This window comes from Symphodus melops, assembly GCF_947650265.1.
Source record: "Symphodus melops genome assembly, chromosome: 22".
NCBI lineage: Eukaryota > Metazoa > Chordata > Actinopteri > Labriformes > Labridae > Symphodus > Symphodus melops.
Genome location: NC_136712.1, coordinates 2,327,818 through 2,342,394, shown reverse-complemented (window position 1 = coordinate 2,342,394; position 14,577 = coordinate 2,327,818). Strand labels below are relative to the sequence as shown.

General features: G+C 40.4%; 1 protein-coding gene across 1 annotated transcript; it reads right to left on the bottom strand.

The window, feature by feature from the left end:
* Positions 1–1,776: 1,776 nt before the first annotated feature.
* Positions 1,777–13,246, bottom strand: prkcq (protein kinase C, theta). The gene is made up of 16 exons (XM_079335240.1): positions 11,720–13,246; positions 9,269–9,329; positions 7,709–7,889; positions 7,580–7,611; positions 7,393–7,478; positions 6,895–7,024; positions 6,011–6,120; positions 5,799–5,928; positions 5,538–5,707; positions 4,945–5,118; positions 4,765–4,856; positions 4,070–4,132; positions 3,813–3,951; positions 3,462–3,650; positions 3,091–3,219; positions 1,777–2,866 (listed from the first exon to the last, which is right to left on the bottom strand). The coding sequence occupies exons 1-16, from the start codon at positions 12,128–12,130 to the stop codon at positions 2,708–2,710; spliced, it is 2,256 nt and encodes a 751-aa protein (XP_079191366.1). The 5' UTR covers positions 12,131–13,246; the 3' UTR covers positions 1,777–2,707.
* Positions 13,247–14,577: the final 1,331 nt, after the last annotated feature.

The following is a 14,577-nucleotide window of genomic DNA, read 5'->3' as shown; positions in this document are numbered from 1 at the left end:
CTAAGGGTTCCCAACCTTTTCAGTTTGTGACCCCAAAGATAAGGGAACTATAATCTAGGGACCCGTACTTCCTCTGAAGGTGGTGATGCACTACCACCAACTGATAGGCCTATCTGAAAACTGGTAACACTAAAGTAAAAGTAATTTACTGTCAGAAAGGCTAGAAGCAAAACAGAAGTTATTTCCATGATTAGTTTAGTTTAGTTTATTAGTTCATTTGAGCAGCAGACAAAATAACAGAACAGATGTACTGAGGTAATAAAAAAAACAGGGAGAAAATGCTCTCAAAAGGAGTAGGGTGAAGTTCCCAGAACTTATGTGACCCCTACCCCTGACTTATCAAACATGAAAAAGCAGTTTGTGACAATTGACTTGTGATCATTTAAATTATAAGAAGACAGGAATACAACATTTTTACCATCAATTAATCCTTTGATAGGTCCTTAATAACACCTATTTTATCATTTATGATTGTTCAAGTTTTAGAAAATGAAAACAGAAATATAAAAACATTTACCAAGTATTCTAAGTACTTCTTAGACCTTTGATAGGTCCACAATTACACCTATTTTGTCGTTTTTGGACGTACAAATTGTTGAAATAGGAAGAGAGATACCAAACTTTTACCATAGATTCTAGCAGTATCTCGACTCATGATTCATGTTTTACTCGTTTTGTTCATATTTGAGAAATATAAACTCTTTGTAAACCTTTTTAAAGTGTGCCAATGATTAGACTTAAGCACTGAGTTGACTTAAAAAACCTTAATAAATAGACACACAGGTGTGGGACAGCATACACCTACACTGTTGCTGTTATGTGCCAACTTACATCTAAAACATTTGGACACATTCATTTCTTTTTTTATCTTACCTACTGATTTGGTTTTATTTGAAATTACACTACTTTGGGGGTATGTATTTTTTTTTACAACAATGGATAAAATACACAATTTAAAATGTATAGTTGTTTTTTTGTGTTTATTTGTAGTGTTGCCAAATTGTTTTTCACCCAACCAGAGATTGAAGCTAAAATATTGAAAAATAATGACATCAATCACTTTTATATAAAATGACTTTTGAATGCAAGTGACAACAAATTTATTTAAATTTCAAAATGATTTGAAATAAACAATCTCCTGGTTCTTATTGGATCGGGAGAAAAGAAGTACGTCACGACTCTTCCGGTCGCCATCTTTATTTACACTAATAAAGCCAACTTCCGGTTTGTCGGGAGAAAGTTTCTGCTGAAACTGGAAAAATCTTCAAAACTCCACGAGGCTACGTGTCGTCAGTCGGCCTGCGGGATGTTTTAAAGTTGGATTGTTTTAGGACAAAACTTTGGAGAAAAGTTGATTAGCGTAAGTAAGCGGTTAGCATTTCAAACGTTCAAATGAGAGGCCTGAGTTTGAATATCTCAGATTTATAGATTAGAGCTGTCTTTTTAGTTCCCTAATTGTAATTTTAAACCAGTGCAATTCAACATTATTTTTCTGGGATAAAGTTACTAAATGCTAATATATTGTGTTTTAATGTGTGAGCATGAAAGAGCATTTTCAGTTATGCACACATGGATGGTTTTGACTTCACTATTTTATCTCAATTTTTAGCAACCAAAATCTTGTATTTAATACTTTCACGTACTATGAGGTGTCTTTGTGGTTATTTGATATTAAAAAAATATTTAAATCCCGAATACAATCTCATTAAGGGGTTTATTGCTATGAATTTAACTTGATTATTTTTCTAATGGTAAAATTGAAAAGCACTTAAAAGGCACATTTTAAAACGTTTATTTTCAGATTGTTGGTAACAGTATAGTAGAAGTAGTAGTTCTGTCTTGTTTTCTTGGATAGTGCAATGTTCCATCCAAACTACAGTAAATCTGCCTGCTGCTTTGCTTGTATCAAAACAGACGTGTAAAAACAACCAAACACATTTTATTGTACATGATTCACAATAAATTGAAGAACAAAAACTACAGTACGGAGGGATCTATGTACCCGATTCAATTTACAGCATCAATAAGACTCCTGAGGTACAATAAGAGGACACATCATGTAAACAAAATCCTGTGATACATTAACTGATCTACAATACATCCAATACAGAATATCAACACAATATATAACACTTATTTACACAATAAAGGGCTGTTAAATCATTTTTACAACCAATGTAGAGCTATGGAATAAGACAGACAGAGAATTATGACAAGACTATAGTTTGAGTTATTATTTTGTTTGAATCCATAAACTATTACGAGGCACCTAAGTTATTTACAACATATTTTCTATTAATAATGACACCCTTAAACACAAACAAAAGGGTGTTGGATCATTAATTGTAGATAAATGAATGATGTGCATTTATTAGAACAGCATTTGTTTGTCCTGCTTTCATGGCTAATACTGATAAGAGATTGAAAAGACAAGTTATAGGAGAGCTTTGTTTTATATTACTCTAAGTCTAAATCTATTTAAGAACCAAAAAGTTCAGTATAAATCTCAGTTAGTTGGAGAGACCGGAAGATTTACAACAAAGACCCCGAGTGCCTTACATCAAGAACAGCCTCTTATTAGTATTTATTTGATACAGTTGAATTGTGTGACATTCATGGTCTGAAGTCTCTGTAGTTTGTTTCAGGTACAGGTATGAAGTGCTGGTTGTCACTTGTTTGTAGGTAGTAGGTTGTCGGTGTGTGTTGTTCAGTGTGCTGCGATGCGATTCATCCCCGGGTTTACAAAGGAGAAGTTTCTGAACATCGTCTGGTCAACGCTGTTGATGAGCGTCCGGTCTGCACACGACAGCCGAGGCTTCTCGTTGATGAACTCTTTGTCGAAGTTGCTGCAGTCACTGGGCGATGACTGTGAGGGTGGAGGGGAATAAAACCACAATAAAACTTTAGTGCAGTTTTAATAGGAATGCCAATTGCATGGTTTAGCAAAAGTAATGTTATCTTTCTGAAAAGATGATTAGAAATGTCACAATACCAAGAAACTCTATATACTACCCTAAAAAAACCATTTTTGCAGATTGCAGTGTTTTTTTGACTGAATTAAGACTGCTGTGCATCAAGTGATGTACTTACTAAAGTTGGCTTGAATGGTGGCGCCACCTGCCGTTGTTCCAGAGCGTTCCAGTCAGTGCTGCTAAAGAAACTGTGTTGTCTAATGTTTTCTTTAACTCCCAGACGCTCTTCAGGCTCTCTTACAAACAGCTGTAGGAATATAAAGCACATGACCCAGAGATATTTAAGCCTCAAAGTGCAAATAAAGGTTAAGTTAAAGTCACCAGTTTACATAAAGCCAATAAATTGTTTCTCTTATCCCACCAAACTCAGTTTGACAGAATTTTTCATCAACAAATTAGTGCATTGAGAGAACAAATAGTTTTGTACTCTTTATACCTTGAATGCACAGCCATCAAAACACACACAGGTCAACAAACACAGCTGCTGACCTTGACCAGAATGTCCTTGGCGTCTTTTGTGAGCCAGCGTGGATAGACAGGGTTGTCAGTGCGTATAGACTGAAACAGCTCCTCTTCATCGCGGCCGTGAAATGGAGACTGACCAATCAACATCTCGTAAAGTAGAACTCCAAACGACCACCAGTCCACTGCGCTGTTGTACTTCTGACCAAGCAGGATCTAAAACACAATTTCACAACACAAATCTTTTATAATGGTCGTCCTTGTCTCTGTTTTCGGCACACCGTTCCTGATGCCTTTTAAAATGTTTGCCACTGTGGATACTACGTTTTCTTAAACAGCTATTTATTTATGATTGCATTAGATATAGTTTGTAGTTACCTCAGGAGCGATGTAGTCCGGCGTCCCACAGAAGGTGCATGTCCGAGACTCGTCCTGCATGTTCTCCTTGCACATGCCAAAGTCTGCGATCTTTATATGACCCTCAGAGTCCAACAGAACATTGTCCAGTTTTAGATCCCTGCAGAGAAACAGCATGACATAAAAAGGTTGTATATGAAGAACAGAGTTCTCAGTTTGACCTCTTGTGCACAAGTCATCAGTTTCATTTCTGTTCCTGGTTTATACTGAAACTCTACCTGTAAATGATTCCTTTAGAGTGCAGGAACTGAAGTCCACAGATGATCTCTGCTGAGTAAAAGCTGCAGAAAGAGACACAACAGAAAAAAACCCATCGTTTTTGTCTTTCCTTAGATTTTTCCAATTGTATCTCTGCAAAATTTGTCGAGCCAGGAAGCACAAAAAAGCAATGGATGATGAAAGAGGGAAAAAAACACTGAAGACGCTATTCATTGATGAGCCAAAGCAAAACTGAAAGGCATGAAGTTAAAGCTAACAGACAGAAAGTGAACTGAAACCAGATCTAAAAAAAGCAAAAAAAAAAGCATGCCAGTAAGAACAAAGTTCAGTTGTGTTTCCTATCCAAAGACATAAAGACATAGCAATTGTGCTGGCACCAATTGATTTGTGCACTACCATTTCATGCCTCAAGCATGGCATCTTACGCTGTCTTTCAGAGCTAGACGTCTAAAGAAGAATATACAGTACTGTACTTGCTTGATAAAGAAAATACCCAAGAGGTCCATTTAAATAAACGTAATTCAAACAAATGTGACCTATCAAAGTGTGCTCCTTGTACAGTGGACAGGAATTGGGAAATGAGCTCTACCTAGCAAACATTTCTTGTTATACCTACAGTATCTGTGAATACATTTCTGCTGTAACCTGAGGTTGCTTTATACAAGTTTAAAGTTGTAGATTTTGGGATACATACGTTGCTCTGTGCAGGTCAAACTTGTGGCACGTCTGGATGTGAAACATGAGATCTCCTCCGTTCAGATACTCCATCACAAAGAACAGGTTCTCCTGGAGTGATAAATGAAGACGGGTTGGGCTGGTAGAGGTCGGCGTGGGTTTGTTTGGGTGAGCTGTGAGTGTGTGACATGGTTCATACCTTGGTCTGAAAGGTGCAGTAAAGGTGTGTAAGGAAAGGGTTTTCCCAGGCTAAAGAAAGGACCCTCCTCTCCACCATGGTGCACTCCACGTCATCGTCCATCAGCACCACGTCCTTTTTTAGAGCCTTCACTGCGTAAAATCGCCCGTTTTTTTTCAGCTCTGCTAAAAACACCTGAGAAGTCAACAAAAACACATCTTCTGTAGCTTTGCCGTTTTCAGATTTTCTTTTCTGTTGTCCACTCATTTCTTTCGCCCCCGTTCCGGGCTGATGCAAAAACCTGCCGCCTACATAAAAGCAACTTGAAGTCAGAGGTTTTATTTAGAAAACTGGCTGCACAAACAAAGAGGGATGATGAAGGGAAAAAAAGAATATCAAAAGGTAACTAATAAAAAATAAATATTCTAGCTCCATGAAGACACTCAAATATTTTTTTGAAACTACCAATGTGATGTCTTTTATATAATATATAACATATTATGTTATGTGTTACACAGCACAGAGGTCTTTAACTATATCTTATATAGTAAAGTATAGTTGTGCTGAGTTTTCTTTTTTTTTTTCTTCCCTGTTTTTCAGATCATAACCGCTACCTTCCCAAAGCTGCCTTTGCCGAGCATCTTGTGCAGGACGAAGTCGTCCACGGTGAATTTGGGATGGTGGTCCTTCCTGGGAACAGCGTACAGAGGCTCTTCATCCGGCACCTCTTGTGTGATGGACCTGCTGACGTCGGCTGGTCCGTCCCATGAAACGCCCTGAGTGTCTGCAGGTCAGACAGCAAGAACACAATATTGAAGCTATTTTCAAAAGGAAAATTAATGTTTTTATGATCGGCAATTTGATTGGTTGTTTACCTTTATTTGCAGGCGTGGCTGTGGCTGGTACACCAGTCACTAACCCAGACGGGGCTCGGACCACTCCCGGCTGGTTGACGCTCACCGGACCCTCTCGACTGATGACCTCAGTATCTTTGGTGGTCCGGGCCTAAAATCAAAAGGTAGGAAAGGCCTTTATAATCCGAGCCACACGTCAGGTTTAGTGCTGTGAAGAGTTGTGTGTGTCTGACCTGCTGCTTGCTCTCGATGATGGCCAGAGCTTCAGCCATCAGTTTCTGGTTCACCCCGCAGAGGTTTGCTACTTTCTTCTGACATTTGTGATGCACGTTCATGCCACATTCTGCACCCAGAAAAACACCAAAAACATTAGAGAACAGTTGTGTATCTTAAATAAAGATGTCACTGATAAAACTAATAGCCTTTTATCTAAGCTTAGACGATTTATAATTTCTACCTAAAACTTTAGATAAACACAAAACAGAACATCAGATAAAATAAGCCGAGCTCATTTTTCACAGATTGTTTGAGCGTGTTCATGTTCTTCATCGAGCATGTCATCAGCCAGCTGCTATGACAGCTGCAGCGTGTTTCTGCTCCAACATCCGGAACATGCAAAATATTTGGAGCCAGCTGTTGTACGGATACCCTGTCATAACATGGACTCAATCGTTGCTGGTGTCCAGTGAACACAAAAGACACACTGTCTGAGTTCATGCTCTCACATTTATTTGAGCATATGTTTTGTTTTCAAGGCCGTTATATATATATGTGTGCTAAAATAATTGTATAAGAATAAAGTGAGACAGTGTGCAGGGGCCTTTCTCACTGTCTTTAATTTTACACACTCAGGTGTGCAGAGATTTTTTTTTCGGCGTTCTTAGACGGACCGATTTCATGAACCTTGAACCATGATCTGAGAGCTGCATCTCTATTTATGTTTCCCATTTTACAACAAACAGAATTAACAACACTCACAGTGAAATTTGGCCCGACTGCAAAATGAGTCATACGATCAATACGTTTCTAAAAAGCGTACAGTGCACGCTAACTAACTCAAAAAGGTATCAATGAAGTTTCATGAAGCGACAGAAACGATAAAACTCCTGCCTCTCACCCTCACATTTGAGCCCCTGCTTGGCGAGCCCCCACAGCAGAGTACCACAGTGTTCGCAGAACGTCGGGCTTTTGTAATTGTAGACTTTAAACCGGTGCGGCATGTCGATCTTGAAGCGCTCCTTGTGGATCTGCAACACAGCACATGGCGTCATGCATCTTAACCACAGGATGACTTGTACAGATTCAGGCCTGCACACAGAGCCAAGAGCAGTTTCACAAAGACTTTGTGTTTCCAGAAAGGACAAACGTATACCGTCAATTACTACGAGTTTCCGTCTCTTTTGGTTTCATGCAATGTGTAAGAGCAGGAAGTGAAACAATAGCAAGCTGAAAATGAGACAAAAATGTCTGAGTGATGATAACTGTTATCCATTAATAATTATCTTAACCACATGTGAACAAAAGCCTCAGTCATTCTCTGACAGCAAACAGATTGAAACAAAAACAAAACAGTACTAGTGAACAAAGAGCGTCTGCAGTCTGCACCATCACTTACCATTGTTTCTTTGCTGTTAATGGCTGAACCTGTGCACTTGGCGATGACTTTGTCGATGCATTTTTTGTGAATGGCTGCGTTGCACTCTGAAAGACAGAAATGATGCCACAGTCAGACGAACAGGAAAAGGAAAAAGAAGTAGGACTTTTCCATCCAGAAGGTCAGTGGAAAACATTCAGACACTTACGTCTGCACTGGTAGCCCTGCTTGTTGAGACCCCTGTGGTGGATAAAAAAAAAAAAAAACAGGTTGAAATGACTCATCTGATACTGGAGAAAATGATTGTGAAGGGTTTCTATGTCAGTTTGTTGTGTACCAGACAAACTCTTTGCAGACGGAGCAGAAGGTCGGTTGAGGGAAGAACGTGGCGCTGAACTCGTGACATTTGACGATGTGGACTTTGGCCTGTTTGATGGCTCCTCGTCGATGATGCAGGGCGAACAGACCCTCCCTCTCCCGTTCAGACTCGGGGTCTCCCTCGGTCTGGCCTGCAGCGTCTGAAACACATCATACAACCTTTCTTTAAAAAAAAAAAAAAAAGACATATTGCTCTTTGACTGAGCTTCCATGAACAGAGCGCTTCTTTCAGCTGAGCAGATTTCACACCTCTGTTTCACTTTCTCACCTTTTGTTGTCTCTTAGAGATGAGTCAGTTTCCTTTATCACACCCACCTTTGTTCTCTAAACTAAAGCTTCTGGTGTTAACACCAGGTGTTAATTAGAGGTGTTGCCTCGTCCGAGCACTTGACCTAAACTTGACCGAGCAGGGAGTTGTTGGACATCTTTTTACTTCATGCCTGACTAATCGTGGGGTCTATCAGGTGTTGCACTGATCATTTCTTCTCGCATTAGTGGCCTAGTTAGGGATAAACAATGTCACCAGTCTTTTGACAAAGATTATTTCTGGGGCTTGTGATCTTTTATTGGATGGAAATGTGGCGAGAGAGATTTGGGAATTACACGCACCAAAAAAAGAGACGGCAGATGGTCTCGCTGTTTGACCGTGCCCGACGTAATAATAATAAATAATAATAATAATAATACATTTTATTTATGACGCGCCTTACATTTAAAAGAAAATCTCAAAGTGCTACAAGTACCATCAAAACATAATGTTTGATTTAAACTCCTGAGCATGTGCGTGCTTGTGTTTGTGTGTGTTTGCATGACGTTCAGGAGGAAGTCCCCCAGATCAGATGGCCTCTTCGTCCCACTGTGTATGCCACCTGTTGTTCTGAGCAGTGATTTCTCATTAGCCGAGTCTATATTTAGAGACATGACATGTCTTCTTTTAAGTCCTCGGTGACTCCTCGAGCATCTGCACGGTGATAATGTCAGGGGGGGAAGAGAGGAGTGAGACGCATCTTTTGTACCAGCGTGCTGAATAAATGCTGTTTTTATTTTGAGGGAATGTAATCAGGCTTTCAAGATTAAGCTTCATGAACTTAAGAGGGCTGGCGTCATGCCGGCTTTTGTAGGACGACACAGACAATTTGGATGATTGCTTGTATTCGATGATGACATTTACTATATTTATACTTTCTTTAACCTTTTGTTAATCTCACAAAATCATCTCCAAAAAAAAAGCTCAGGACTGAGTCATAGACAATGAAAGAGAAGTCTTTCACATAAAAGTTAGCACCTTAAAAACGACCTGACGTACTCAGGAATGCTTCACCTGTCTGCTTCAAGAAACAGGTGTGTAAGTGTTGATTTACTTTGGATCAACAACAAAAGCACTTGGTGGTTGGCCCGCTGCAAAGACGTCTGTCTGGCCCCTTTTTCTTCTTTCTTATTGGTGGCAGTCAAATCCTTTGTGATACAACATTTAGTAGTTTTAGGATCTGATGGAGCCTCAGAAAGTTGAATCACTCACCGCTCTTCTCCAGATAATATCGGGCCTCCATCCGCAGGCGGCCCTGTGGCTTCAGCTCCAGCTGAGAGTCAGAAACAGAATGAGGGTTATTGCAAAGCAGTAACATACAAGGAGTTCATCTTGGTGTGACTGGGACATTATCATAAAATAGAATAAAACAAAGGGACGAAGGTGACGAGCAGTACTCCTACTTTTCAAGAAATTTAAATGGAGAAATATAAAATAAAATAAAAAGTCAAATGTTATTTGTGTGTGAGAAGTGCTGTGAGGTTTCATGTGAAACGGAAACCACATAAATGTCTCAGGCAGAAATTAATGAGAAAAACTAAATTTCAAAAAAGGAAGGATGTGATGATGATGTGTGTAAAGCCGCTTGGCGTCACCGTGACAGACTCGCTGTATGTCAAGTACAAACAGAGGAACAGACTCAGAAGGATCCTCGCCCCCAGAATGTGTTTGATTTGATTCATTCACTTGACTTCATCCGTTTGTTTGATTCTTACTTTGCTTTAAGAGACAGTTGGCATAAAGTCTGCCGTGTCACTCAAAGCCAAATCTTTCCAGGGACGCGAAAATCTCTTCTCGGTAAGGATTGATCTGATGCGTCAAAATAAATTGAGGAAGAAATGAGTAACGAAAAAGAGCATTGCTGGACTCAATAACCTCATCATTGTTTATATGACAGATTGAAACATCTGGACGAATGAGGAGGAAGACATTAGGACAAGGAGAGTCTTTTGTATTAGTTTTAGACTTTAGAGGTCTCATATTATCTACAATCCCCAGTAATAATAATAAATAATAATACATTTAATTTTGAAGCGCCTTTCCGGTCACTCAAGGACACTGTACACTACATAAGAAATACACATAAATAAAGTGAACTAAAAAAATCAATCAATCAAACAGTACCATGGTCATCTAACACTAGTATGACTACAAACTCCCCAATGACATCACAAAGGGCAGTAGCCCCTCCCCCAGGTGGGTGACACTCCCACAGCTAGTTGTTTGTTCTGCCCTCTGAGTCTGCCTTCTCACCGTAAACAATAGGACATGGAGCCAGAAAGACCAGAGTACACCGGAGCCCTTCCAGAGAGGGGGCGTGTTCAGACACAGCTCATTTACATATTTAAAGCTACAGCTAAAATCATCGACGTGTTTATAAATATCGCAGCTCTTTAATTTTGTCTTGCGCAAACCATGTTGTTCAATGACGTAACCTTTGTCAACAACCAATGAGAGCGGCCTCACTAGAACCAAACAGCCAGTCGTCGAGGCGGAGGAAAGTTCTCCTGCGCTGTGGAAAAGAAGGAGAAACTGGTGCAGCTGTGCAGAGACCACGATGTCTCTTTGACGTGTCCTCCACTTTGTACCACGATGGAGTGGAGAAGGAAATAATGAGGACAGAAATTACCCATGAAATCCCAGATGAGTATCAATATAGAACAGTTAGTGAAAGGATCCCTCTGCTGGTTCACCTTCAGAAACCTCGTCATGTCTTTCACTCTCCACCACTTAATCCTCTGCTTTTAAACTTGTAGTTGTAAATGTACACCAGGTGCATGATGGGAAATACTCTTAAAAAGAATGTACTGTAGTTGTACAGAAGTCTGCAGCTCGTGAACTTGCAAGATCCCCAGTATTTGTAAAAAGTCATTTTATATAGGTACCTTAAGGTCATTATTTGCAAGAGCTCATCAGACTGAACAGAACCAATCACAAGATCGATACACAACGATAGGATGAATTTGATTAGATAATTGAAAAGTGGCTGCATCACAACAAACAAACATACATACAGGGATGATAGAGTAGAAAACGTCAAAAATAAAAATTTATTTTTGAGTATTAACAGATGCATCACCTGGCCTCGTTCTTGCAGTGGTTTGTGTTACCTGTGGGTTACTATAACAAGCTAGCAGGCCACAAGGCAACAGCTGCGACGCTAACACTCGCGTTGCCAGAGAACAAGCCGTTTTTATAAAAGTGTTCAACATTCATGTCATGGAGCTTTTAGTATTGTTTTAAAATGTCTCATTGAAGAAAGGTCAGAGCAAATGGAGAAGACCAACGTGAAGCTTTAAATGGAACTAAACTCTCGTACTTTATCCCGACGTCAGAAACGCTGAAATCACTTCAAGAGTTGTTTAGTTTAAAACAGCTGTAACTCGTGCTTCTAGATGTAACTTGTAATGCTTTTTTGCTTTTTTAAACTTCAAGCACGATGAAGAACACCTGTTGGTTAATTTTCTGAGCAGCTGGTAACACTTTGCACCACAATGTCTAAAACGTGGATTACAGATTAAAACATTTGTTGTTTTGACCCTGAAGTGACAGCCTGTCTGGATTGTTGCTTAAACAGCTGGTCAGTGAGTACAACAAACAAACGCACGCACACACACACACACACACACACACAAACAAACATATCCAGGCCAACGCACTCACCCATATCTCCAGTTTGCCGTTCTCCTTCTTGCATCGTGTTGCGAGCGAGTCTAGAGCCACCGTGGCCTCGGACTTGAGCTCCGCCGTCCGGTCCTTCACCATCACGTGCATGATGCGCCCTTTGTGGACGTGGGCATCGAACGTGGTGCTCCAAGGGGGGTACATGGTGGGCTTCTTCTGTTTGTACACTTGACCCTTTTCTGAACAAACAAAAAGGAACACAGAGAACATACATGACGTCAGTGGCAGGCTTTTCTTGGATAAATCCAATTTAAATGTACAGACATTTATTTTAGTGTCTGATCGACCCAAGTTAGAGTGAAAATGAATCAGGAAGAGCAGAAGAAGGTCACATGACTCCTGCAGAGTGGATAAGTAACATGTTACTCTTTTATTAGGATTATAGATCATCTAGAATATCAACCGCCCGCTTCTTTATTGATTGAACACGCAGCCCTGATTTAAAGCATCCTTTCCGCGCTCGAAAAAACCGACACCATGAATTAATCCCGGGATCAGCGATGGACGTATGGTGTGTGTGATCGGGTTTCACTCTCAGGGATTAACTGCTCTTTGACAGTCCAGAGCTTTCATTTAAAGCTCAAATCCATGCATGAAATATATCCTCATGTGCAATGTGCAAATGCAGCCGGACTGCTGACTTCACCCTTTTTTTTTTTTTTGTGTCCTCTGTTATTCTGCCTGATGCAGTCAGTGGATACTGTCTCACGGGGTTGAGAGATTTCAATTTCAATGCATTGCAAGGCTGAAAAATCAAATCAAAAAACCCCTCCTGGCCTTCGTAATTGACTTCTGCTGATGTTCCTCTGAAATGACATCCTAAATATCCACTTACATAAGAGCCACATGCCATCCTGCTGCTTCAACAATAAAGCCCGCTAAGCTTTTTGCTCCCAATGTGATCTGCAGCCGGTACCATCATCACCGGCTCATCGCAGCTGCTGTTTGTGCAGATTGAGGGGAAATATGTCTGTTTTTTTTTTTCTTCTCCAGACTCGACATCACACTCTGCATGTTTTGTTTTGTTTCCAAAGAAATGTGTGTGTGTGTGCGGCGTTGTGCAGAGTGAGAGAGGCGATGCTTCTTTTATGTCAGTTCCTGTGTAGTTCTGTGAAAAAGGCACCGGGGAGGCATTTACATTGAGCTGTGCTTTCATTCCTCTGCTGCTTTTCAAGTTCTTTTTGCATCACAGTTGTTAAATGAAGCCTTAAGTTGGGGTTTGTTTTGGAGTCCTTAACCTCAAAGTTAATGAATTTTAGATGCATACAAGAAGTTTCAAACAACACCACAGCTGGATCTAATCCTTTCACACTAAAACCCCTCACTGAACCAAACATCAAATCCCTTACTAATGAAAGTTTATGAGCAGCACTTGGAGCCTTGACTCAGCAGGTTTGCCGCGCTTGAATAGGATCAGAAAAAGTGGAAGTGAACCAAGAATGGGCCACTGTTTGACAGCAGGTACAAAGACGATTTTCCATCAACACAGGCGGATATAAAACGTGAAAAAAGGGAAATTGCTCAGATTCAGTTACATGAGCAAACGTGCAAACAGTAAATGTAAGAGCAGCGACGGGGGACAACTTGTTGAGAAGAATTGTTTGCTTTTATTGGATAGGAGGGAAACGGGGGGGGGTGACACAGAACTCCACTTCAGTCCACGAACGTCTCTCACTTCACCTTGTAGTCCTCTAAAGACCACTTCATTAAAAACAGCACACGCTGTTTTTCATTGACACACTCTCACACATACAGAACACACACTCACCGTCCTGCAGCGACAAGTAGTCAAGCTCCAAATGTGGATTAATCCTCTGATTAAAATTGCCCCCAATAAACACTGTTTACTTCTGCTTGTTACAAAAGCACAGAGAGCAGCTGTGGGAGCTTTTTTTCTGCCTTTATAAAACACTCACTCCATACTGGTGATCTGTTTCAGAGATTATCGTCTTTGGTAGAAATACACAATGGATCGCACTGAACCATATAAGCAAAAAGAAAGAACCTGTTACAGTGCGTGTCAAAAAGTAAACGAAGAGCGCTAAAGAGGACAATAAACAAACAAAGGCCTTTAATGCTGCAGATTAAAAGAGTTAAAACTTGCAAAGGAAAAGCTGTTTATTGCAGCTTTCCGTCACTTTTAAATGAAGATGAACCAGGGTGCATTATGGGAACTTTCTCTAGTTTTGGGAGGGAAAGTATTGAGTATTCAGCTTTCAGTATGAAAAGTCAGCAGGGTGTCATCTGAAACCACTAAAAGCACAATCGCACGCTTTCAGAGGGACAGAAGGAAAAACAACAATTATTGATCGTCATTTCACTTTTTATTCACCGTTTAAAAAAGGGGCGTTATCTTCTTTGTTTGGCAGTAACCTTAAAGATGTACGCGTTGGATCAATGACTAAGGGTTACCGTGAGTCTCGAGTTTGTTCATTCTTCGTTTGGTGTCGCTCAGACCTAAAAGCAGGTTTTAAATGGAGTGGAAGAGAAGTGAAACTGAAGGAGCTCGTCTCCGGTGAGGAGGAGTGAGCGACACAGAAAGAAGCGTCGTCTGTGGTTTGAAGAGGAAAACAAACATCAGAAGCCCTCCTCTTCCTCTCCTCTCCATCTGTGTGTGTGTGTGTGTTTGGTGTGTGTGTGTGTGTGTGTGTGTGTGTGGGGCTCTGTTTTTAGCCCCGTCCTCTAACACTCTCCAGCAGTTACAGACGGACACATGCAGAACTGAGATATCTGCTCACCGTCTGTTTTCACGAGGGAACTTTCCCAAACACACTTTCTAGTAAAATCTACGACTGCAGTTAAATGAAGGCTCTTTTCAAAATATATGCAGCGACTCA

Bases quoted from the DNA above. Each gene is read 5' to 3' on its own strand.
- prkcq (XM_079335240.1), bottom strand. From the start codon at position 12,130: ATGATCTATAATCCTAATAAAAGAGTAACATGTTACTTATCCACTCTG. The intron at 9,330-11,719 runs GTGAGTGCGTTG...TCTGACTCTCAG, and splicing joins ACGGCAAACTGGAGATATGG to CTGGAGCTGAAGCCACAGGG. The intron at 5,929-6,010 runs GTCAGACACACA...TTTTGATTTTAG, and splicing joins TCATCGAGAGCAAGCAGCAG to GCCCGGACCACCAAAGATAC.